The sequence below is a fragment of the Cimex lectularius genome, unplaced genomic scaffold (assembly GCF_000648675.2).
Source record: "Cimex lectularius strain Harlan isolate CLEC.00 unplaced genomic scaffold, Clec_2.1 scaffold20, whole genome shotgun sequence".
In the NCBI taxonomy this organism is placed as follows: domain Eukaryota; kingdom Metazoa; phylum Arthropoda; class Insecta; order Hemiptera; family Cimicidae; genus Cimex; species Cimex lectularius.
This window is the reverse complement of record NW_019392641.1, coordinates 50,152-76,131: the sequence shown is the minus strand read 5'-3', so window position 1 is coordinate 76,131 and position 25,980 is coordinate 50,152. Positions and strand designations below refer to the sequence as shown.

The following is a 25,980-nucleotide window of genomic DNA, read 5'->3' as shown; positions in this document are numbered from 1 at the left end:
TCTAAACCTTCATCACACCAGACCGCGGCTCACGATCTCTAAATAATCATTAATTAACGGTCACTAAATATTACACAATTCTGTTTAATGTCTGTTCAATAACATTTTCCTTAATGTTTCGAAATATCCAATATACGAAGAAATTATTTTTTAAAATTTGTCTTAAAGGAGGCTAAAACTATAAGCCAAGTGAATCAATTCTGTATGATCCAAATTCACAGAAAGTTGTAAACGTTTAATGAAACCGATTCAACTTAATCATTAACCAAATTAAAAATCCATTACTGAAGATGACAAAATCATAATATTAAGAAATGAACAAAATGTAGGACAAATATTTTTATTTTTGATTATTATTTCCGCTTAACAACATTAAAATAAACTATATTATTACATTTAACCACTTCATATTCTACCAAAATGTTAGTACAATTATCATATCGCAAAAAGATAAATTTTCCATGTGTGGTTTAATAATATTAATTTTAATAATATTTTACTCAATGCTCAGAAATGTCCAATAAACAAGAAATGATTTATTCGTTTGTCTTAAAGGATTTTTGTTCGTGTTCAGATTTTAAGAACATCCGGTTTTCATTATGCTGGATTACTTAGTCTTCAGAACCTTCAGGGAGATATTCAGTGCAAATAGACCATATATTGAATACCAGGAGATTTTGTCAAATGAAGCACTTTGATGATTTTATACCTGACTTGGAAAATTTCTGACAATCCATTCTGTAGAATTTGTGAATTTCTCTCATGGGCTACTGTCATCAATTTTCATCCAATTATAATTATCAAAAAAATACGTGTGAAAATACGTTTCCATGTTTCTAGAAGTTTTAAGCAATTTAAAGTTTGGTATTTATCCATTTATGTTTTAGTGGTCAATTGACCGAGCTACTTCTTTCGATTAATTATTCTTTCTATGTAAAGTCTTGGTTGAGATAAAAAAAGTCAGTGTCACGAGCGGGTTTCGAACCCACGACCTTTTGTTTGGTTTATTGTTAAGGTCTAAATTACGGAGACCAAAGCAAAATCAAAGAATTAATTGTATATTTGCAAATATTTGGTCGTTACCGATTATTTTAGTCTCCGATCCTCGCTGGTTTTTATCTCAATCAAGATCTTATATAAAAAGAATTTGTACTTAGCATGCTAATACGTACAATCGAAGATCCGCCCTTGATTGTGGTAACTTACCCTTCAGAACCTATTATTTTCAGTGCAAATGGACAATGTATTGAATGCCAGGAGATTTGCCCTTTGAACCGCGTTGATGATATTATGACTTGGCAAATTTCTGAAATTCCATTAGGTAAAATTTGTGAATTTGTCTTATGGGCTACTGCCGTCAGTTTTCTTCTAATTATAATTGCCATAAAAATATGTGTGAAAATACATTTGCCATTTTGTAGAAGTTGTAGCAAATGTAAAGATTTGGATTTATATTTATGTGTAAATAACACGCTAATATATACAATCAAAGATAGGAAGCAGCATGTTGATGATGTACCTTACTTGGCCAATTTCTGACGTTCCATGAGGTTAAATTGTCTTAAGGCTGTTGTCATCGATATTTTTCCAAAATTCCGAAATCCAGTGCATCAAGGGCTTAGAATTTTCATAATGGTTAGATGATATTCAGCACAAATTTGATTTTTGCCGATATCCCGCAGCGTGTTTTTTAAATATATTTTTCAATTTCGGCCTTGAAAATTGAACATGGCTGTTGTATCTCGTTCGGTTTTTTTGCATTTATGTACAAGTCCTAGAAAAATTGGCTTAGGAAGAAAAACGTGGTCGTTTATTTATCGAACAAGCAACAATTTAAATTGTAAAACCAGCGTACAAGTTAAAAATTTCAAAAAAAGAAAGCCTCCGTTGGTAAAAGTCTTAATAAAGCGGTGTGATAAATAAAGGTGGCGTTGTCAACTAAATACATAAATGAAAGAAAGAAGCACATGTAAGTCAAGAGTGTTGTAAGATACGGTTAGTTCACCGCTTCATGATTTACGCCTGCTATGTGACAAGCGCACAACATTTTTTCCCAACAACACGTAACCGACCAACAGACCCCACGAGAGTTTCCCTGTAATTAATGTTATTATTCTCTTCAGTCCCATGTGTTTCACTGTTTTTTGTTGTTTTTTTGTCTCCCCCAGCTCCATGGATTTTAGTGTTGCTTTTTTTTTATTTCATAAATTGGCCCGACCGAGGTACAAGTGTGGCTCTATTGCATTACCTGCTACGTGCTTCCAGCTTGAATTTTAAGTACTTTTTTCCTCGTCCGACCCCCGGCCACTTCTGACAGCAGATAGGTCGCGTAATTTACGAGGAGATACCGGCCCCTCCGCTCACGCCCGCGGACCCTAATGGAGAATTATTACGATGAAACGTCCAGAGTTGTTTGCAATCCGGTAATTTTTCACCGGGACGGGGAAAAAATACTAGAATATACTCCGCTTGAATAATTGATTTATTTTTGGGGTGAATCAAACAGGTGACCCATACCGTTGTCGACCCGGGTCGTACCAATAAATCCAATGAAGTCGGATACCTCGACATCTCTAAATATCTCCTTCCTTCCTCCTTCCCAGGAATAAATATGTGATTTTCCCCATGTGAACAGCACTCAATACGTAGCTGGAAATTAATCTTTTTCAATTTTTTTCCCACTTCCATTATTCATGATACACTAATGTGTTTATGTACTCATAAAAGCCAAGTAATCATTCCTGCACATTCTAAGTTCACAGAAACTTTTCAAGTCTCAGACAACCCAATCAAGTTGATAATTAACCAAATTTTAAAAAAATTGATGCTGGCGAAATGTGCAAACTCGGATGACAACACATCAATCACGGACAGACAACCGAATGATAGTAAATGAACAAAAATCCAGAAAAAATATTAACATGTTTTATGGATATTTTCTCTCTGCTACAATAAGACTCTCCTCTAACCTGCAATAAGATATGATATATTATTCACATTTACCATTTCATATTCTACCGAAATTTCATCGTTGTCGTAACGTAAAAAGGTAAAATCAACAACAGGTACACAAGGTACCTGGTACACACAAGGTATAATCAACAACAGTCTTGAAAGCTGTTGTTCGATTATATACCTACAAATTATCAGATTCTCCAGTTCATCTGGACTTCGGTAAAGTGATATTCAGCCCAAATGTAGAAATGGCGAGGAGGAAGAATACAAAGTCGGAGAATTTTCGGACAACGTAAGGTAAAAAAAAATTTAACAAAATTTAAAATTGCTTCCATGCCAGCAGAATAAATTTGTCATATGACCCTCTTTGATAATTTTTATATAGAAATTAACTGAATTTCTTACATTCAATTAGGTAAAATTTGTAAATTCAATTGTAAATTTTGAACACATAATACTTCGTTTTTTCAAAAAAAAAAAAAAAAAAAAAAAAAAAAAAACTGTTGAAAACGCCCAGTGAAAAATTGTCTTTGATGATAGCCTTTAAAAAATTGTTATTTGATTATATTGCTACAGTGTCAAAATTTTCAGTTTCTTCGAGTCTTTTTTTTAGACTTTTTAATGACAGCGTTAACAAGTTTAAAAATAAATTTCTTTACGACTTATCAACACCTGCCTTGGGTAAATATTTAATAATTTGTTGGGTGTGAGGGGCGGTCAACAATAAGGTAGTTTAGAAAAACACCTATTTCATTTTTTGTCGACGTTTCGACTATTATTCGGGTCATCTTCAAGGCATTAAATGAGGAGAGTACACATTCTGAGAATATTCGGGCAACATGAGGTAAAAAATTTTAATACAAAATTTAAAATTGCTTCCGTGTCAGCAGAATAAATTTGCCATATGACCCTCTTTGATGATTTCTATATAGAAATTAACTGAATTTCTTACATTCCATTAGGTAAAATTTGTAAATTCTACTGTAAATTTTGAACCTAGAATACTTCCATTTTTTTTTTCAAAAACACAGGGTTTACTCAATATGATCTTTTAGTTGAAAACGCCCAGTGAACAATTGTCTTTGATGATGGCCATTAAAAAGCTGTTGTTTGATTGTATTACGACAGTGTCAAAATTTGCAGTTCATCAAGAGATTAAAATACTGATGACAACACGAATTACACTAATTAAAGAAGAAAGATTGGTGTAAAATTATGAAAATATCCTTGAAGGTATACAAGAAATAATAACAAAAATAATAAAATATATGTCGGAAAATTAAATGTCAATATCTCTTTCTCCCTTAATGTTTGTTTTTTAGCGACCAGTTGTTCAATAATTTATTGGAGTCGTGAGGAGCGATCATGAATACAGTATTTTAGAAAAACACCTTTTTCATTTTTTTCCTTATGTTTCGACCTTTATTCGGGGGTCATCTTCAGGGTATAATAGTGTGGTGCTATTCTTGTGGTGTCATGTTTGTTTCGTGTGAGATTGTGCTTGTACACGAAACAAACATGACACCACAAGAATAGCACCACACTTTATACCCTGAAGATGACCCAGTTGATTTAAAATAGTTCATTCCTGACCGATTCTCACTACTTTAAAAAATTATTATACCTTAATTTGATGAATGTTATGAAATCCGGCAAATTTCGACATGAGTTAAATGTTTTGGTTTTAATAGCTGTTTGGGTTTTTTCCAAAGTCTAAAAATGTCTTGCAGATTTTTTATGCATAAGCAAAATGCCATGGGGCGGTAGCCGAGTGGGATTGGTTAGGGCGGCAGAGCCGGTAGAATCCGTGGTCGGGGTTCAATTCCCGCCTTCTTCCCCAGAATTTTTGACTTCTCCCCTGCACAAAAAATTATCTTTCGCGTACATACATTCTTATAAAAATATAACACTAGCCCCATGATTTTAGCCAATTAAAAATTACGGATTGTTATTTTAGGAAATTTGATTATTTGGATTGTTGAAATAGAATTATGTATCATAGTATAAATTCATATTCATATCTTCTTGTATTTGTATAATTTAAATAATATTTATAAAGCCCAGACCATGAAGCTGATCTCCATAAAGATCGAAACATTGGCACGATAAAAAATTTTTCTTCTAAGCCTACGTCACACCAGACAACATCTCACGATCTACAAATAATCATTATACAATTAATTATTCTTTTCATGTAAGGTCTTGGGGGAGATGAAAAGAATAATTAATTGTATAATGATTATTTGGAGATCGTGAGATGCTGTCTGGTGTGATGTAGATTTTAGAAAAACATTTTTTTATCATGCCAACGTTTCGATCTTTATTGAGATCATCTCCAGGGCCTTGGGGAATTTGTATAAAGATCTTATCACAATTTCGATAACAGATCAATATCGGTTATATTTTTAATACTTTGTTTATTTCAAGTTGGTTACCTCTTCAATAGTTTTTTCTAGGGGTAAGTAGTCTGATAAAACATTCCATCATTTGAGATATCTGGATAAAAACCTTTACTATTGCAACGGGTCATCATTTTCATCACCGCGCAGCTTCTTGATGGACACCTCGGTAAATGTCACCACCAGAATTTTCATGTTACCATGGCTCTTCGATGATGAGACAGAAGCTAAAAAGATTAATCCGGGTGGAATTTCCGCGGAAGAGCCGTTATGGGAGAACGCGAACTCAGTACATAATGCACGTGATTATAACTCTCCATTACACCGTTCGCTACATACAAAACCAGCCCTTAATCAAGGGATCTAATAGCGTTTATTAAGGGCCTCGGTAAACAAGTAGGGGAGACGTTCAGCTGTGTTAATTACCTCTTCTCATTACCTGCTCCCATCGGGACCTGTTGATGTAATGGGTCGCTAAGACCCCTCTTTTTGAAAAAATCACGGGCAGAGATGCTCGTCTGTGTACAGTCGTTATTGGAACCACCTTTAACTCGCACGCCCTTCAGCCACCTGTCAATATTTGATCGGCCTGCGAGAACGGGAAAAAAATTACAATTTTTTCACCCCGGGCCAGTAATTTTTCACCGCTTATAGTATTATAGAGGGAAGAAAAGTGTTATTTAATTTAACGGCATCCCTGCGAATCCCTCCCCCGTGCCGTCCCGTTCTGAGTGGTGTGGTGTTTCTTCATTAAAAACAAAATCAATGCCCTCTTGCAAGAGTTTCTACCCAAATATCCTTCTAATCGCTTGATATGAATTTTTTTAAATTCAGTTGCAAGTTTTTTTTAGTTAAATTATTCCACACTATAAAAAGAGGCCGCTGTTATGATAGAATTTAAATTATTTACACAATTTTTATTATAAGTTAATTTTAGCAAACAACCACAAGATTTTATTACCTTAAGTATTAATAAATTCAGTAATAATTTTCCATTAAACGCACACAAAAAAAACAGTGAATTTGAAAGAAATTACTTACTTGTTGACCTGACCGTGAATATATCCCCTTCAGCTGGACCTTGAAAAGTTTAATTAGTAATTTACAAAGACAACAAATCTGTTAACAATTAAATTCACTAATTTCGTGGTCCGCTTGACCAAAAAGGAGGGAAAATTTGAAAGGTAGGTTGAGACGGGAAGTTGGTGTCCGAGTGGATCGAGGTCACGATAGCTCAAGTGGTAGAGCAGCGGCGTATTTAGCCGAAGATCGTGGGTTCGAATCCCGCTCGTGCCATTGACTTTTTTCATCTCAACTAAAAACCTTAATTATCTGTTAACAATATTGAAACCCAAGATTTTTAAGCATAAATTCGAACTGAATTTACAGAGAACGAGATCAAGGATTGTTCAGGGTTTAGCTTATTTCGTATTGTACCTTATGAACTTACATGGCGAGTATTGGTCTATTGTGCCATCTCGTAAAGTTTAAGGTTTTTTACCAGGTCCCAAAGTTTTGGCCCGTGCGTAACCTTCACCTAAGCCTTTACTCTCCCAGGAGTAGGAATCCCTGTTTGCATATGCCTTCGGACTAACACTGTTTCTTCTTCTTGTTCTTTCTTGCTTCCGCTGTTCCGAACCGATAATTCCTCCGGAGGCTGTGTCCCGTCAGCAGTCCTACTGCCATTCAAGCCCTAACAGGTCCTAGATGTAGTTGTTCTGCCAACAGTTTGTGCGGTGGTCTTTTTTCGTATGTCTCTAACCTGGAATACAATCCGATTTAATCTGGAACCTCATTTTAGCCCATTGTCTGATGGGTTAAGATTCCATTTTTGGCAGTTTGGTATGCCACAAAAGGGTTCGGTCCTGATAGGTGTCCTGAACGAACTTTTTGTAGCCAACTTCTTACGGGTTTCTTGGACATATTGAGCGGTTTCTTCTGCTTGGCAACATACAGGCTTGCATCTGATTCTTCGAATCTGTATAAGCCTCCGGAGTGTACATCGTCCAGTCATCCGTACTAATACGTCCATCCGTTTAGCAGTTCGGCTTTTAGTTTCCTATGGTCCTTTAATGAACTTTTCCCATGTCTGTCTTAGTATAAGGTCGCATGAACCGACGACTAATTGTCTGATGGATCTAAGTTTGTGGAAATTTGGCAATCTGGGCCGATAGGTGTCCTCATCGAACTTTCCTTACCAAATTTATCGGCCTTCTTTCCACTCTGTTCTTTATGTCCTGGCCCCAGACAAGGATAATTTAGCTGTCTTCTACAATTTTTGATGCACAACGAAGCAATTCCAAACGACTTTGGAGCTGAACTCGATGAGCACCTTTAGTGCCACCTAGCGTCCGCATATATGCCCATCCTATTTTACATAATACCCAGCCTTTTGAATTCCTTTTGATATCAAAAGTAACCACAGTCTCTGCCTGAAAGATATCGTAAAGAAATGAATTTTATTCCTTCGTTTATTGCCATACCTACCTGCGACTGACTCAGTCTTACAACCATCTGTATACCAGATAAAGTTTAAATGATCCGATCCCTTTCTCCCAGTCTGTTCCGATTGTGTACAATTATATTTTAGACAAACGTTCATATTTTTTTGTAGATTATGATCTTAATTTATTAGTTTTAATGACCGGTTATACACGATTTGTGGACGAAGGAACTGATTGTTTTCTGTCCCGTTGACCTTATCACTGATATTTTTCACGATTTTAATGAGTAATTTTAATTAAAAAACTTAGAAAACTTTCTCATATTTTATTTTCAAATTTTGATTGAATATCGCGACCTGGAATTCTGATCTCTTATTACAGCGGGAATTTTGGCACCATTTTTTTACAACATTAAGAAAAGTTTACTAATTTTATTCGTTTGCTGTCAGAAATTCATCCAGTTATAAAACCATAAAGACAAAATGGTAAATCTTATATTGAGCCATTTACGAAGGCGTTTATTTTGTATTGAAAACCTTTATAGAAAAGTCTATTAATACAGATTTTACTTTTCATACGCAGAAAAACTTCCAAATTTTTATATCAAAAACCTTCTCATAAAGCACATTATTCGAACACATAATTTATTATAATTTTTATCAAGAAACCAGGAGACATTTAGTTTATTACCTTCGTTTATCATTTGTGGTGTCATTAATAATAAATAGTTTTTACAGTAAAATTTTTTGGCACCTTTTTTTTACATCATTAAGAAAAGTTTACTAATTTTACTTTGTTTGCAGTCAGAAATTCGCCAGTTATAAAACCATAAAGACAAAATGGTAAATTTTATGTATGGTGATTAGTGACCGTTAATCGATAATTATTCAGAAATCGTGAGATGCGGTCTGGTGTGATGTAGGTTTCAGAAAAACATTTTCTTTATCGTGCCAACGTTTCGATCTTTATTGAGATCATCTTCAGGGCTCAAAGTGTTTGTCTTCTGTGTAATTGTGCCATTCTTGCGTGTAATTTTACTTTGTTTGTGAAGGTGTTTATTTTTTATTGAAAATCTTTATGGAAAAGTCTAGTAATACAGATTTTACTTTTCGTACGCAGGATATCTTCCAAATTTTTATATCATAAAGGTCATTATTCGAACACATAATGTATTATATTTTTGTATCAAGAAGCCTGGAGACATTTAATTTATTCATTTCGTTTATCAGTTTTTGTGTCATTAATAATAAATAGTTTTTACAGCAACATTTTTGGCACCTTTTTTCACAACATTAAGAAAAGCAATAATTTTACTTCGTTTGCAGTCAGTAATTCACCAAGTTATAAAATCATAAAGACAAAATGGTAAATTTTATATTGAGCCATTTACGAAGGTGTTTATTTTTTATTGAAAATCTTTATGGAAAAGTCTAGTAATACAGATTTTACTTGTCGTACGCAGAAAATATTCCAAATTTTTATATCAAAACCTTCTCATAAAGTATATTATTCGAACACATAATTTATTATAATTTTTTATATAAGCCTGCAGACAGTTAATTTATTACTTTGGTTTATCATTTTTGGTGTCATTAATAATAAATAATTTTTACAATAATAATAAATTTTTTGGCACCTTTTTTTTACTACATTACTAATTTTACTTCGTTTGCAATCAGAAATGCAACAAGTTATAAAACCATAAAGACAAAATGGTAAATTTTATATTGAACCATTTATGAAGGCGTTTATTTCGGATTGAAAATCTTTATAGAAAAGTCTGTTAATACAGATTTTACTTTTCGTACGCAGGAAATCTTCCAAATCTTTATATCAAAAACCTTCTCATAAAGCTCATTATTCGAAAACATAATTTATTATATTTTTTTATCATGAAGCCTGGAGGCATTTAATTTATTACTTTCGTTTAATAATTTTTACAGTGAAATTTTTTGGCACCTTTTTTTACAACACTAAGAAAAGTGTACTAATTTTACTTCGTTTGCTGTCAGAAATTCATCAAGTTATAAAACCATCAAGACAAAATGGTAAATTTTATATTGAGCCATTTACGAAGCGTTTATTTTGTATTGAAAACCTTTCTACCTTTATAGAAAAGTCTATTAATACAGATTTTACTTTTCGTACGCATTATTCGAACACATAATTTATTATATTTTTGTATCAAGAAGCCTGGAGACATTCAATTTTTACTTTGGTTTATCATTTTTGGTGTCATTAATAATAAATAATTTTTATAGTAATTATTTTTTTAATTATAGCAAAAGTTTAATTCTGATTAATTTCATTTATGTATTAATTTTTTTAATAAGGTTTTATAAGTGAAAAGTATGTCCATAGTTTTTTCTCTTATTTTCAACATGTGCTTCTTTAATCTACAAAGATGTAAGAGTTTTGTAGGGAAAAAGATCTCAACTTCTTCCGGCATTATCTCTCAAAGTTCTTCGATATGAAAACGAGTGAATCACAGATGTACTTATTCATCTGAAAATTTTATTGTCTTTGTTTTATTTTCCATTTTGCCCCTGGTACGCTCTCTTTTCATCCCAGCTTTGGCACAAAAACGTCGCTTTTTAATTAAGAAATGAGAAGCCTCAATCGTGTAGGGCTTGCTTTATGACACAGTTTTATTCCCAGCCGGTCGTACTTTACATGTAGGTATGCCGGCATTTGCAATTCATGGAGCGCAGAGCCGTTTTCATGAATACCATTTGGCCCGTACGTGGAAATATATTATTATACATGAACCCTCCCGTCGCGCGGTAAACTTTTGCGGAAATAGGTAACGGCAAAACAAACCAATTGGGGCCGTAAATATTTAAACGGACTCGTCCATGTAAATTGATTAATGTTTGCGTTTCACCAAAGTGAAAGGATTCTCCATAGAGATACGGTACACATTTTATCGCCTTGTAAATAACCTAGGGTATCTCCTGCATACATTATCCTATCAACGTACAAATTTAAACTCTTAGATATATACTCCGGAGACCTGGCAAGATTAGATCGTATTCGACTAACGATATTTTTTTCTCTTGTGTTTTCTCTTGGTTACATGGCAAAAATTTCACGTTCTACGTGATTTAAAAGGGTTTCTACTCTCCCCCTTTTTACGATCTGTCACCGTCTTTCATCATATCGGGAGGGTACAGGTATGAGCCAACCAACTTCGTCGGGATATTTCATCTCCATCGAAAAGGCATTCGTTTTCATATCGTGTAATTAATGTGGAAAGTGGGGTTTTTAAAAACTCACAGGCAAGAGGGGCTATTTTATTAGCAAAACCCATTTATCTCGGGGAGAAGAATTATAGTTTTTCCGTGAAAACACATTGGATACTTCATCATCTTGATGAAAGCTCTTATTGAAGTACTAACGAATTTCTTAAATTAAACAATACTGTGTCACTTTTTGATTTACATTTCAACGTTATTTACAAAAAATTAAAAAATTCTTTGGTGCAAATAACAAAGACAGAGAAAGTATAAACTACGACAAATTTCAGATCAGTTGTGCCAATAGTTTAGACACTGTATATATTTATAATCGAAAAAAACAAACAAGAAAAGAGAGAGAGAGAGAGAGAGAGAGAGAGAGAGACAGACAGACAGACAGACAGACAGAGAGCAAAGAAGAGAAAATAGGAATGTTTCTTACCAGCGAGGATGGGCGTACCAAACTCTTTATTGACTTTATTTTAGCTTATTCACTCTTGAGGTTACAAAACAAGGCTTATTTCATATAATTTGTTATAATTTTACTAAATAACGATAAAACAATTCTGGGTAAGTTTGAAAGTACAGTTCGAAGCATTGACGGAAGTACTAACTTTGTATATTTTCTGTTATTAGTCACAACGGATCTTTCTTGGTCTGCCGTTCTAGCTTGGCTAGTCTGTCAGACGAGTTTCTGAATTTCGCCACATTCACTATTGAGTCTTGGTTTGTTTTGGTCTTTCCAAATTTCAATCATTCAGATTTAAAATGTAAAATTGACTAGAAAAAATAATCTGTCCAAATTGGTACAATAATTATATTGGGTCCTGTATCATCTGGGTCTGACGCTCAGCATGCATTGGCGGACCAACATGATTGGTCATATCTACAGATTTATCACCACCAGACCTCACGGGTAAATCTCACGATTGCGTATTTTCAAAAATTTGGTAATTAACGATCTTTTTGGCCTACCAATCCTCGTTGGATTGGTCTGTCAGACACGTTTCTGAATTTCGCCACCTTCAATGTTCAGTGTGGGGTCTCTTTTGGACTTTCAAAATTTCATGTATTCCTATTTAAACTTTAAAATGTGACAGAGAAAATAATTTGTCCAATTTGGTACAATAATTATGTTAGGTCCTGTATTTTCTTTTTCTGATAGGCCTACCAGCCAGTATTGGCGGACCAAAATTATTTGTAATTCCAATATATTTAGTGGTCTGATTGATCAAATTCCTTCTTTCAATTAATTAATCTTTTTATGTAAGGTCTTGGTTGAAATGAAAAAGTTAATGCCACGAGAGGGATTCGAACCCACGACCTTCTGCTTGGTTTATTGATAAGGTCTAAATTACGGAGGCCAAAGCAAAATCAAAGAATTAATTGTATATTTGCAAATATTTGGTCGATTATTTTAGTCTCCGATCCTCCCTGGATTGGCCAGTCACACGGTTAGGGATGGTTAGGGATCAATTCAACACAGGTTGGATATATGAATTTCTTTTGGTATCTCAAAATTTAGCCTATTTATTAAAATTAATTAATTTAAAATAGGTTAGAGGAAATAATATATTGATGTTTTTTTATCATGGTTTAATATTATTTGGTTGTTTTGCATGAAATGTCCGCATTTATAGTTTCAGAAATTCAGAGAAGATATGGCGGTTTTCGGTTGTTTACTTCCAATTGTTTACAAATTATAACTAAGCAGTTATTAATCTTCCATTTTTGTTTAAAATGATGAGTTCCACAATCCATTACACACTTTTTAGTACCGCATCTCACGATTTCCGAATAATCATATCTCCACGCTAAACAAACAACCCGCTATTTTCATGTAATATTCCTTTACGAGTTTAAACTCGGTATTGGGCAGCTGAAGTTGCAGAAACATCAGTAAGGTGTTTGGGGAAGGAGTGTAAATGAACGGACCATACGCCGTTGGTTTGCTAAGTTTTCGGAAGGGAATACCGAGTTGGAAAACGAGCCCCGCCCAACGATGTCATTTAGCTTCAGGTGGAAGAAAACCATTATCAAACAATCAGAGGTATGGTATGGTATGGTAGAAGGGATGCCGGGAAGCGGGGCTTGTATTCCCCAGGCACTGCAGCCTTCTGGCTTATTGTACCTTCCCAGTTCCCTAGTTTAGTCAACAGTCTCAATCCTTCTTCTCAGAAGTATCATGTCATTGACTGTTATTGCTGCAATTTGGTTCCCTGAGTCTGTTTCGTACGTTAGGTTAAACTTCCATTGAGCTGTTGCTTCGCATTCGAAGATGATATGAGTGGCTGTTTCCTCCTCCTCATTACATAATCTGCAAATGGGGTCATCGCTGTATATACCCATGTTGTGTAGATGTTTTCTCAGATACCAGTGACCGGTTAGTAGTCCCACCACTCCTCTGAGTTTTGCCCTCTCCAATTGCAGCAGTGTTTTTGCCAATTTTGGTGAGGGTTGTTTCAGCATAAGTTTACTATGTCTAGCACCGCTAGAGTTTATCCACTTCTCTCTTTGTTTTGTTTGGATCCATTCTGCGATGGAGGAATCTATGTTTGTTTTTGTTATCCCAAGGATAGGTTCGGGGCCTATGTATGGTCTTGCAGATCCTCTTCTGGCCAGTTTGTCCGCCTCTTCGTTACCCAGAATTCCCCTGTGCCCTGGCACCCAAGATATCATCAGGTTGTTGTGTTCTCCCAGGTTTTGGAGATTTTGGATACATTCACTGACTAGTTTTGATGTAATTCTTTTACATGCCAGTGCTTTAATAGCTGCTTGACTGTCTGATCTTATGAGGATTTTTTTGTCAGTGTAACCTCTTTTGAGATTTTCCAGGACACAAGCATTGATGGCATGTATTTCTGCTTGAAAGACCGAAGTATACTTCCCTAATGAGTTTGATTGCTCATATTTTGGGCTTGTACAGAAAACGCCTGATCCGGTTCCTTCGTTTGTTTTGGAGCCATCCGTATACCATGTCATTGTATCTGATGCTTTCCTGTGTTCTTCCTCTCCTTTATAGTCTGTTGAGACTTTATAGGAAGTTGTGAAGATTGTTTCCGGGATCATGTAGTCAGTCCCCATTTCTAACAATGGGTGTCTGATTTTATTGATTATGGTTGTATGCCCGAATTGTTTGGTTCCTTTCCAATTTAATTGTTTTTGGAGCCTAAATGAGCTTTTCCTAGCCTCTCCTTGTATGAATATTTCAAGTGGAGGTAGGTTTAGCAAGGTTTCTAATGCGTTTGTAGGGGTTGTTCTCATTGCCCCTGTGATACATAGGTTTGCTAATCTTTGTAAGCTGCCTAATGTTTGGGTAGCTAACAATCAGAGGACTCACAACACAACTAAATGCAAGTGCAGCTACCGTGTCAAGACAATGAAGGAATATAGGAAAAGTCAAAAAACTTGATCTATTGGTCCCTCATAAGCAGCTCACTGAGCGACAGTAATGAAAGCGCCTTAAGACATTTCGTTGCTCGCCAGGCAAAAAACCAAGCCTTTTGAACGAATTCAAGAAGAAAATGGATTGCATATGACAATCAGCGTCAGTCGGGGCAATGGTTACACCGACCGGACGAAAGACCAGGACACATGCCAAAACCAAATTTACACCCCAAAAAATTAAAGGTGGTCCATGGCAGGAATCATTCACTACTCCTTTTTGCTTAGAGGTGAGGTCATTACCTCTATATCGGACTGCAAGGAAATTGATGAAATGAATAAAAAAATACTCGAAAAACAACCTTCATTGTTAAATCCGAAAGTCCTAAAGTCCTATACTCCTCTACGACAACGTCAGGCTTCATGTTTCAAACCATTTGTACACAAATTGAAAGAGCTTGGCTACGAAGTTCTTCAGCATGCACTTTATTCTCCAGAGTTGTCTCCAACAGATTTTTACATGTTTAGGAATTTAGACAACTTCGTCAAAGAAAAAATGTTTGAAATTTTTTAAAAAAAAATTGAAAAATGGCAAAAAGGAGGGAAAATTCAAAAGGTGGGATTGGGATGGGAAGTTGGTGTCCGAGTGGATCGAAATCACGATAGCTCAAGTGGTAGAGCAGCGGCGTATCTCGACGAAGATCGTGGGTTCGAATCCCGCTCATGACACTGACTTTTTTATCTCAATCAATACTTTACTTAAAGATTAATTAATTGAAAAAATTTGAATTGAAAAAAAAAAAACCTAATCGATTTGAAAATTATGTTCAAGTTCAAAAAGCGTTTTCAGATTAGGTTTAATTTCAAAGTACAGAATTCTTCAGTTCCGGCAAAATGTTTGTCACGCGTTGGGGAAAATGAAAGTAAATACTTCTAATAAAATTATTTTTGTTTTATATAGTAATTTTACTTTTAAAAAACCTTTACTTTGGAAACTGACATTTCTTGTGAAACAATCCATTAGTTTGAGGCTTTTTTTCTTTGCTATTTATTAACAAATTAACCTAGTTCCTTTTTTGATTGGTGAAAACGAAATGTTCAGTTAAGTTTCCTTGAGGAAATACGTCAATCGACGATTGTTTCTTCGTCAGGACGCAATAAGGCAAATAAGGACTCGTTTATAAATTATCATTTAATACTCGGAGGGTTGAGAGGATGATTGCACACACATAGTAGATAGAAGGGCAATTTCAATATTAATTCTCGTTACGGCACCTTGTGTTTGTTTGGCCCCCGAACAAAGGCATCGCAAATGAGGGAGGAAGGGATCCTTTATTGAAATAAGATGTTAGATAACAAGACGTGAAGAGATCCTCCTCCCTCACGCTCTCTCGCTCTCTTCCACTCTCTCCTCTCTACTAGGTGTAATTTATATTCTTGTTAAAGCGTTCAATTTAGATATTATACCCCTCGGAGCGGTTGTTCATTTATTTTCAACTTTTGTAATTACAACTTCCCTTGGCTCTTTCCTGTTTCGTTTTATTATTGTTGAGAAGTTGGCCTCTTCGACGCACGACCAATGAATAATTGTGCGGTCTCAGTTCGCCACGGTTTTCCGGCGAAATCTTAAAACTGTCGTTCAACTTTACAACTCCCCTCCGTCACAATAAAAATTAACGATTAAAATTTTTTGTATGGAAAATAGCAACACAAGCAATAAACAGAAAATAGAAACACCCAATACAAAAAAAAAAAAAACTCAAAACATTATAATTCCTGTCGTTTTCAATACGAATTTTGAAAAAAAAATTAAGTTAAAAATAAAAATTCGTTCATTTTTATTCTAAAAGTTTTCTAAAAAATAAAATAATAGAACAACAATCAAAAAATCACAATTAACAGATAAACACGCAGAATAATAATAAAAAATAAATAATGAAATGATTTCTTCACCAACATAAACAGATAAAAACAAAATCGGACGAATCAAGATAGGTAGGAAACCATTTCGTCACGAACTTACCATTTGTGGACCATCGCATGATGAAATTAGCATAGCGCATCGTAACGTCAATAAAAAAACGCAAGGTCGTTCTTTTAACAGGGCCAGATCAATTGGATGATTCTTTGGGCTTCTTGTAATTATGTAGAATATTTATTATCGTTATTATATTTCAAATAAATAAATGACGATTTTTAAAAGTGCCAATTTTCCTAAAACTGATTTAAGTCACACTGCGTCATATCTGAAAAGTGGTGCAGTATAAATTTCACAAAATTCACAATAAACATTTTTAAGCAAATTACAAAATTAAGTACGATACGCCAATCAAAGATGGCGTTCCACAAGGAAGTATCCTAGGCCCAATCCTCTACACCATTTACACTGCTGACATACCTTCATGTTCAAACACACAAAACACAGCCTACGCGGACGACACCGCAATCTTATCAACACACTCCGATCCTATCCTAGAAACAGTAGCACTCCAACACCTGAACCTCATTACGGAATGGTACAATCTGTGTCGGATCAGGTTAAATGAAGAAAAAAGCCAACAAGTTACGTTTATGCTCAAACGTCAAACCTGTCCACCAGTGCACATTTACAAGATAATACCGCCATCGAACCAAGCCCGCTACCTTGGGCTTTACTTAGCCTTATTAGTACTTATTAAGAGATGTGTGTTGGGGCAAGCTGTTTCCCTGTGCCCATGACACCCTTGCATGCATACGGAATGTACGGACGAAGGAAGCGTATAGCGTGCAAGGATGCTAAGACTCCGCCTACAGAATCCCTCGAATGCGTTAAGCGAGTTTTTGGCTTGATCATAGCTCAAAGGGGTTACGGCACTAGATCCTGTCTGCCCAGACAGTGGAGTGTGCACAACAAACTGGACGACGGGATAGCACAGTGTATCACGTTCCAAGCCCAGTAGCGTGCAATGTGGGAATGGAATCGTCGTTGGCCGTAGGTGAGGCCCCTGGCGGGTACTTAGAGAAGAGCCTGTTGTTCGGTGGTGCCTTTACCTAAGGCAGTTTCATCTAGGGGATGGTTAGAAATTCCACTTCAATCCGCGGCCGGACGGATCCGGTAGTTTCGACGCTAGCGGGGTCCCTTCAATCAGGGAGATAGAGTTGTCTTTTCTATGTAGGTAGCGCGGTGGGAGATGCAGCCTATTATTTGATATTCCTTTCTGCGCGACGGTTAGGGGCATGGATGTTAACTCACCTCAATCGAGAGAGCCAGTCGGGAGAAGTCATGTCTGTATGATTTGTTGCGATGGATTCGGTGGCTTCTACACCAAACCTCACGGGATTAACACCCCCTCCCGTGAGCGGATGTGAGTCGCTCCGATCTTGAGAAACTAAACGTGTGATAAGCCCATGTGCCATGTGCGCACGTTAAAGAACCTCATTGTCCTAACAACATTGCGACCCTCAGTGGGAAACGTGTCGTTGCTACAATTCACTCAGGCGTTGTTTTCTTCTTTCCAGAAATTGTGTGAAATTGAACTTGAAAAAAGGCCTGAAACGTTGGCCAAATTTTGATTTTTGAGCAATTAAAGCGTTTTCATTGGTGCAGCAACCACCACAGCCATTAACCATGAATAAATAATTTATACATGATTACAATTAATTAAGGTTTTTAGTTGAGATAAAAAAAGCTAATGGCACGAGCGGGATTCGAACCCACGATCTTCGGCTAGATTCGCCGCTGCTCTACCACTTGAGCTATCGTGACCTCGATCCACTCGTACATCAACTTCCTATCTCAACCCCACCTTATGAGTTTTCCCTCCTTTTTGCCATTTTTCAAATGTCGTGTAATCGGTTTGGATTCTCGACGACAATTGAAATGGCCACGGAGAGCTTTAGTGAAGTGTACTTCATTTTAATTCATTAAATTCACTAATTTCGTGGTCCGCTTGACGCTTGAAAAATTATTATTATTAATTGTAATGTATTAATTGGTCAAGCGGACCACGAAATTAGTGAATTTAATGGCAAAAAAGAGGGAAAACTCATAAGGTGGGGTTGAGATAGGAAGTTGATGTCCGAGTGGAGGATCGAGGTCACGATAGCTCAAGTGGTAGAGCAGCGGCATATCTAGCCGAAGATCGTGGGTTCGAATCCCGCTCGTGCCATTAGCTTTTTTTCATCTCAACTAAAAACCTGAATTAATTGTAATGTATTAATTGGTCAAGCGGACCACGAAATTAGTGAATTTATACATGATGTTCAACATTTATATTTTTTCAATATATAAAACGGCTTATATTTCTGCGCAATTTCCCACTAAATTGAATTTCTTTAAAGAGTAAAATCTTTAATTTATAAATCAGCTAAAAACGATAAGAAGGTCAGTATAGGTTAGATTTAATGGGCTAAAGGTAATCCTGTTTGTTACGTAGTTGTGATTGAAAACAGTAAAATAGAATAATACCGATCGTGTCTTTTTTTTGTTTTTTTAATACAAAAACAGGGGTGCCGAACTGTTTGGAAATTATATAACGAACCGTAAATCGTCCTACGTCAACTTCCTATCGTCACGGCGTTCCTTATCGTAGACGAGGGCTAGTCGAGAGCGTAAACTCCCTCCGTAAAGTCGTATTAATTATATCAGGACCTTTGGGAAAATTTTCACGATCGGCCGATTTTGCAGCCTGGAAGGAAATTTATTTCCGAACCGGCGCGAATTGTGGCCAATTTATCGAGGCGCCCTTCCTCATTCACAATTTACATAATGGCTCACTGTAATATGCACGGTATGTATCTGCTTAACATTTGTTTCGTTATTACGAGCTGATTTGCATTGTACGATCCGGGCGTAATATGATTCAATAACCCGGTGCAGACATCAGCGAAAGGAGCGGAATCGCTCTGATAACGCTGACGTCGGGAATCGACTCCTAAACACCTGTTTGACGATTAATCACAGCCGTCCGATTTGGAAAACGACGAAATATCGCGCGATCATGACATAGTTAATAATTCTTTTAATAATATGGAAGTTTTATTTACGGCATCTCGTTAGGAAACTGGGTTATTATTTCAATAGAGGATGGCCATCAAATCATGACCTCGATTACACTGACATTTCAAATTGCCGCAAAAAAGAAAAAATTTACGGTGTTTATTGATTTATGTAATTAGTCACCTATCGTTTTAATTGATTTACAAATACGTCCGTTTTCCTACGGATGATTAATCATCATCACCTTAGTTTTTTTAAGATAATTAACAAAATAATCCCAATGGTTGTCGTTTTTATTATCATTATTTCAGGACTAACAAATATATTAATGTAATGATTATCATAAATGTCCTCTCTACTAAACAGTTTTAAAGTGAAAAAAAAATGTTTAAACAGATTTAACAAACTATTTACAAATAATCACTATGATGATAATTATTTTGTGGTCCGATTGACCAAACAACATTTTCAATTAATTAATCTTTATGTAAGGTATTGGTTGAAATAAAAAAGCTAGTGTCACGAGAGGGGTTCGAACCCACGATCTTTGGCTAAATATGCCGCTGCCCTACCACTTGAGCTATCGTGACTTCGATCCAATCGGACACCAACTTCCCGTCTCAACCTACTTTCAAATTTTCCCTCCTTTTTGCCATTTTTTTCAAATATAATGGTCTACGAATTATAATGAATTTAATAAGTAAAATGAAGTATATCTTCATTAAAGATTTTTTCTTTTTTTTTTGCCTTATGATCTATGCATATTAACCATGGTGACGAATTCTTATATGTGGTTCATATTGGGGGGGGTTTCGTGAAAAAAGGGCCAGAGGCGACGGTGGGAATCGAACCCACGACCGCTGCGTTTATGAACCGGGAGGCTCTCACGCTAACCACTCGGCTACCGCGGTCCCCAACACTAAAGATCTCCTGTACCATTTCATTTGTCGCCGAGAATCAAATCCTGATTACACGACATTTGAAAAATGGCAAAAAAGGAGGGAAATTCAAAAGGTAGGTTGAGATGGGCAGTTGTGTCCGAGTGGATCGAGGTCACGATAGCTCAAGTGTTAGAGCAGCGGCGTGTTTAGCCGAAGGTCGTGGGTTCGAATCCCGCCCGTGACACTAGCTTTTTTATTTTAACAAATACATTACATAAAGATTAATTATTATCATATTTATTCATCAGCCTTCACATGATAATCGATTAAAAGAATTTTATAATATTAAATACTTACCAAAACGTTGCTACGGAAAAATTAAGAAAATATTCAATACAGTACGAAATATTTCCTCTTCTTGCGTTGATCAGCTCTTGCTTCGACTTGGCATCGATTGTATGAGGTTTTGAATGTGTTGCTGTGGGATATTTTCATACTCCTTTTTCTTCCAACTGCGGCATTCTTCCGGCAAATTTTCTGGCATCATTGGGCGACTTTATACCATCTTTGACAAATAGTCCCAAAGGTGTTCGATATGGTTTAAATCGGGATGACAAGCTGGCTACTCCAAACATTGGATTGTTGTCCTTTCCAAGTAGTCACAAATTTTCCGATCTATGTAAGTCATGCATAAACATAAAACCGTCTCCAATTAGTGGCAGATAAGGACCAAAATCTTCTGATGACACATCTTCAATGTATCGCGCAGATCTTGAGGAACCCTAGGTGAAGATCAAGTTTGTGCGATCTTCTACACAAATCCTGCCCGAACCATTACACCACCACCTCCAAAGCTTCTCCGGAATAAAAATGTTGCGGAGATATATCGCTCTCCTGTTCTTCTCCAAGCCCTCTCTCGGCTATCAGAAGACCTCAGACTAAACCTTGAGTCATCCGTCTATTTTAGTCCAATCTTGCTCTGCCCAATTGATGTAATTTCTTGCGAAACTTAATCGAGCTGTTCTATGCCTTGTCAGAGGTTTTGAACCAGTGGCAGGCTTTCTCGCACGAAATCCAGCTTCGTGTCTCCGCCTTACAGTGCGACAACTGACATTTATATTTCTAACTTGTTGAGGTCGTTGCTTGATCTCAAAAGCGGTAGAAAGTCGAATACGGAGTACATTCGAAACAATAAAACGACTATCTCCCTGATGTGTAACACGATGGCGACCTGATCCATGCTTTCTTGAGTAACCTCCAGTATCTTGATAGCGATGGCGACCCTCCGGACGGTTGTTCTGAAAATGTTAACCACCCTGGCCTCATACGCTTGACTTCTTCCACCTTCCAACAATGAATGCTATGATTCTAGCCGAATTTGTATCACTTAAAACCATCTCTCAAGAAACTTAAAAAATATCAAACCACCGAACGTTAAAGACAAGCTTTACAGAAAAACCAACAAAGAAGATATTGAATATTCAAAGATTTATTTACAAAATCCAATTGTAAACACAATTTGGAGATTTTATCTTTGTTTTATTTACCTCTAATCCTAATAAAACGGACCAAATACTGTTTGTTGTAAGATAATCAAGAGATAATTACAAATATTAAGAGAGGCCTCTTTTTTGCCTCTCGCTGTATATATTAATTTATCAGTGTCTAAATGGGAGAAAAATCTTTTATTTACAATATAAATTAAAGTACGCCTTTTCTTTTAAAATTTTTTATTACAATCGGGACAAAGATATGCTCCAAGATATTTGGATTCTTCTTTTTTCTCATTATTTTCCGAACGTTTATATGTATATATAAACCATATAATTTTATTACCTGCTGTTCAAGGAAAAATTGTTTTCAATGTTCTGTGTATGTAAGGTCTTGGTGGAAATGAAAAAGTTTGTGTCACGAGCAGGATTCGAACCCACGACCTTCGGCTCAATACGCCGCTGCTCTAATTGAGTATTTAGCCGAAGGTCGCGGGTTCGAATCCCGCTCGTGCCACTAACATTTTCATTTCAACCAAGACCTTACATACAAAGAATAATTAATTGAAAGAAGTAATTTGGTCCATGAGACCACTAAATATAATGGATTGTTTTAACGGTTGGCGATAAGGTTTCTAAAATTTCTTTGTGACATTCCGCATGTCTACATTAATCATCGCCTTCCAATCAGCAGGTTGTCGGAGGTATGCTCTTGCAATAGCGAATTCTTATAACAATAAAGAATTAATCATCAACCTGTCATAATCATCACCATTATCATCATACTATCCGTTCGACTTTTGTCGTGTTTCGACTGTTGTAAATAAAATTCATGTTTTGATAAACGATGCATTGTTCGTTCGCATCTTTGTAGATATTTACTATCAAAGAGCAATAATCATCATGCGTATCACCGACCCGTGGCGTTCTTTTTTTGATAGATATAGGGAAAATTTTATTAGTGGTCAGGTTTAATAATGTTTAGAAACGTAAATTAGAAAAAATCATGATTTTAAAGGAAATTTGTATGGCAAAATGTGTTTTACCAAAATAACAGGTAGGTAAAACAGTTTTGGCTTGTATTTATTATTAAAAAGAATACAAACGAATGGAAAGAAATGTTTGCTTAGTGGTTAGGTACATGTTGGAAACTTTGACCGTCTGGAATCGCATGGGCGGTGCTTGGACATTTATCAGAGCCGTTTTAAGGTCGTCGCAAATTGGACGTAATGACAAACGCGGACCTTCTACGTAAAGTGGTTGATATGTCACACTGCTCCCCTGGACAAAGGAGGTATTATCAAAGATCGTGAGTCAGGCAGATTTCAAATGACGCGTTTTTGACCTCACCCAGCACTTGGGGGGAGAAGGTAGCCGTGAATCATCATCCTCGGGAAGAGCAATTGGAAAATTGCATTTGAAGGGACAAAAAAACTTTTGTTGCTTGAATTACTGGAAAAACGGTGTCACGAGTAGCACCGATAACGGGTGTATTTAACATCAATGGGCAAAATCCCTTCCATCAATTTTAAAAGTTTCTCCCGGGAAAAATGATAAGTATGTCTCTTTAGGGTTATCTAGCTTCTAGGAATTATTAGTTTTCACGTGAAAAAAGATTAGCTCACAAATCTCCTTGAGATACAATGAAAAATACTATCTGGTCTAAACTGATTATTTACTGTTTTACCGATGTCATTCAGGCCTTTTCTTAAACAGGCCGGTTCGGAAAATTATTTTTACCAACCTATACACCAGTAAAATATCAAAATATTAACTCAATGGAAATAATTTTTTAATTAATTCAATAACAACATAATGCAAAAGTTGCAAGATTTTTGCTTAAATTATTTAAAAAATTTAAACAATGCATAGATGGGAAGTGTGACTAGTTTATTTATGATCTAATATCTATATTATTTCTGAACTTACAAATAACTTGTACTAAGCATCTATACTTAAAAACTTTTTTTTTTTTCAAAAGTGTCATCAATGGAGAGAGTGTAATGGGTGGTATACTTTATCGAGAGGTGTGTGGAGATTAGTGACCGTTAATCGATAATTATTCAGAAATCGTGAGATGCGGTCTGGTGTGATGTAGGTTTCAGAAAATCTTTTCTTTATCGTGCCAACGTTTCGCTCTGTATTGAGATCATCTTCAGGGCCCAAAGTGTTTGTCTTCTGTGTAATTGTGCCATTCTTGCGTGTTGTAGGCACTCTCAACACAACACGCAAGAACGGCACAATTTCACAGAAGACAAACACTTTGAGCCCTGAAGATGATCTCAATAAAGATCGAAACGTTGGCACGATAAAGAAAATGTTTTTCTGAAACCTACATCACACCAGACCGCATCTCACGATTTCTGAATATTTATCGAGAGGAATGTACTCGTATTTGTCTGAAAAATAAAATAATTCCTGTCACACACGGGACTTAACTTTCATTATGTATCGTTGACAAAGGTTCAAAGGATTTTGCAACATTTTTTTTATATTATTCTAAACTAAAAAGCAATGGGCTATGTCAGGGTTCGAACCTAGAACCGCTAACTTGGCAAATAAGAGTAGGTATAACCACTCGACTACCGTATTTAATTAATTTTTGTATAGTTTTTCGAGATTTTTTAAAACACACTAATAGTTTTACTTTCTTGACATGATAATCAAAGTATGGAGGAAAATGGTAAACTTCAAGGCATTTTAATAGAATATATGTCTTGAAAGTTTACCACAGGTTTTTAACATAACTTAATTTTAACTTTTTAATTATGTGTAGAGATTAGTGACCGTTAATCGATAGTTATTCAGATATCTGAGAAATGTTTTTCTGAACTATACATGACACCCGACCGCATCTCACGATATCTGAATAACTTTTTAATTATGTGTGGTGATTTTGACCGTTAATCGATATTTATTTAGAAATCGTGAGATGCGGTCTGGTATGATGTAGGTTTCAGAAAAACATTTTCTTTATCGTGCGACGTTTCGATCTTCATTGAGATCATCTTCAGGGCTCAAAGTATTTGGCTTCTGTGTAACACACTCTCAACATGACACGCAAGAATGGCACAATTACACAGAAGCCAGACACTTTGAGCCCTGAAGATGATCTCAATAAAGATCGAAACGTTGGCACGATAAAGAAAATGTTTTTCTGAAACCTACATCACACCAGACTGCATCTCACGATTTCTAAATAAACTTTTAATTATTTTCATCAGCTTATGCTTAATTATATAATTACTCGATTAATTATATACAAATTTTTCTCAATGAAATTTCCGCCTGTGATACAAATATTTCATTTCGAAAAAATTTTGTATAATTAATTGAACAACTTAATTTTATTTATTTTCTTTTTTTTTTATAAATTAAGACAGGCTCCGTTCCTATTTTGTCCGATGTGGAAATTTGGGGCTTTGTTTGCCGAAAGGCCCACTTTTGTTTACCGACGGCAGGACGTGCCTTCTGGTCCGGGTATCGTCTCAGTAACTTCAATTACTTACCCGAAATATTTTCACTCCCTTTGATATTCACCCCACAAGTTGTCTTCAGGACGGGCAGAGATCCGCATGTGCTACTACTAATGTGATTTTATCGTGGCGACGAAGTTTTTTTTTTTTTTTTCTGTAAGGCTAAATAAAATTGGAGGTGTTCCATGAGCACCTAATAGGGCGTAACTGGCCTTACAACGAAATTTATACTACTTATAGACAAATTGTAAAAAGTACTGTTAGTCGATAGGGTCACGTTGTAGGCAAAATTTTGAAAATAGAAGGATTCAGTTTGGTTTTTCAGATCATACCTTTCTGTTATCCCATCACCATTCAATAATTTATTACTTTAGTCTATTTGTTTCTTTTTGGCAAACAACTTCATTAATGCAGTTAATAATAAATAATAAAACGATTCTATGAAATCTTGATGTTCGAGAAATCATGATATTATTGATTATTCGGAGATCGTGAGATGCGGTCTAGTGTGACGTAGGTTTTAGAAAAACATTTTCTTTATCGTGCCAACGTTTCGATCTTTATTGAGATCATCTTCAGGGCTCAAAGTGTTTGTTTTCTGCGTAATTGGGCCATTCTTATGTGTCGTGTTGAGAGTGCCCGTACAGATTCTTCGCAGATATGAGGAAACTCGCAATCATGTATAATTAATAAATTAAATCAATTTACGAAAAAAAATAGATATAATTTCTTTCTCT

General features: G+C 35.8%; 1 protein-coding gene across 6 annotated transcripts in view; it reads left to right on the top strand.

The window, feature by feature from the left end:
- LOC106669929 (zinc finger protein 1-like) overlaps window positions 1–25,980 on the top strand; it is a 565,181-nt gene that overhangs the window by 494,774 nt on the left and 44,427 nt on the right. The window contains exon 1 of one of the 6 annotated variants that reach the window (XM_014399814.2): window positions 19,006–19,187. The exons of the other annotated variants lie outside the window; for them this stretch is intronic. Coding sequence (XP_014255300.1) covers window positions 19,166–19,187 — 22 coding nt within the window. The 5' untranslated portion in view covers window positions 19,006–19,165. Of the gene's footprint in view, window positions 1–19,005; window positions 19,188–25,980 lie in introns of those variants that run through there. 6 annotated transcript variants of the gene reach the window in all.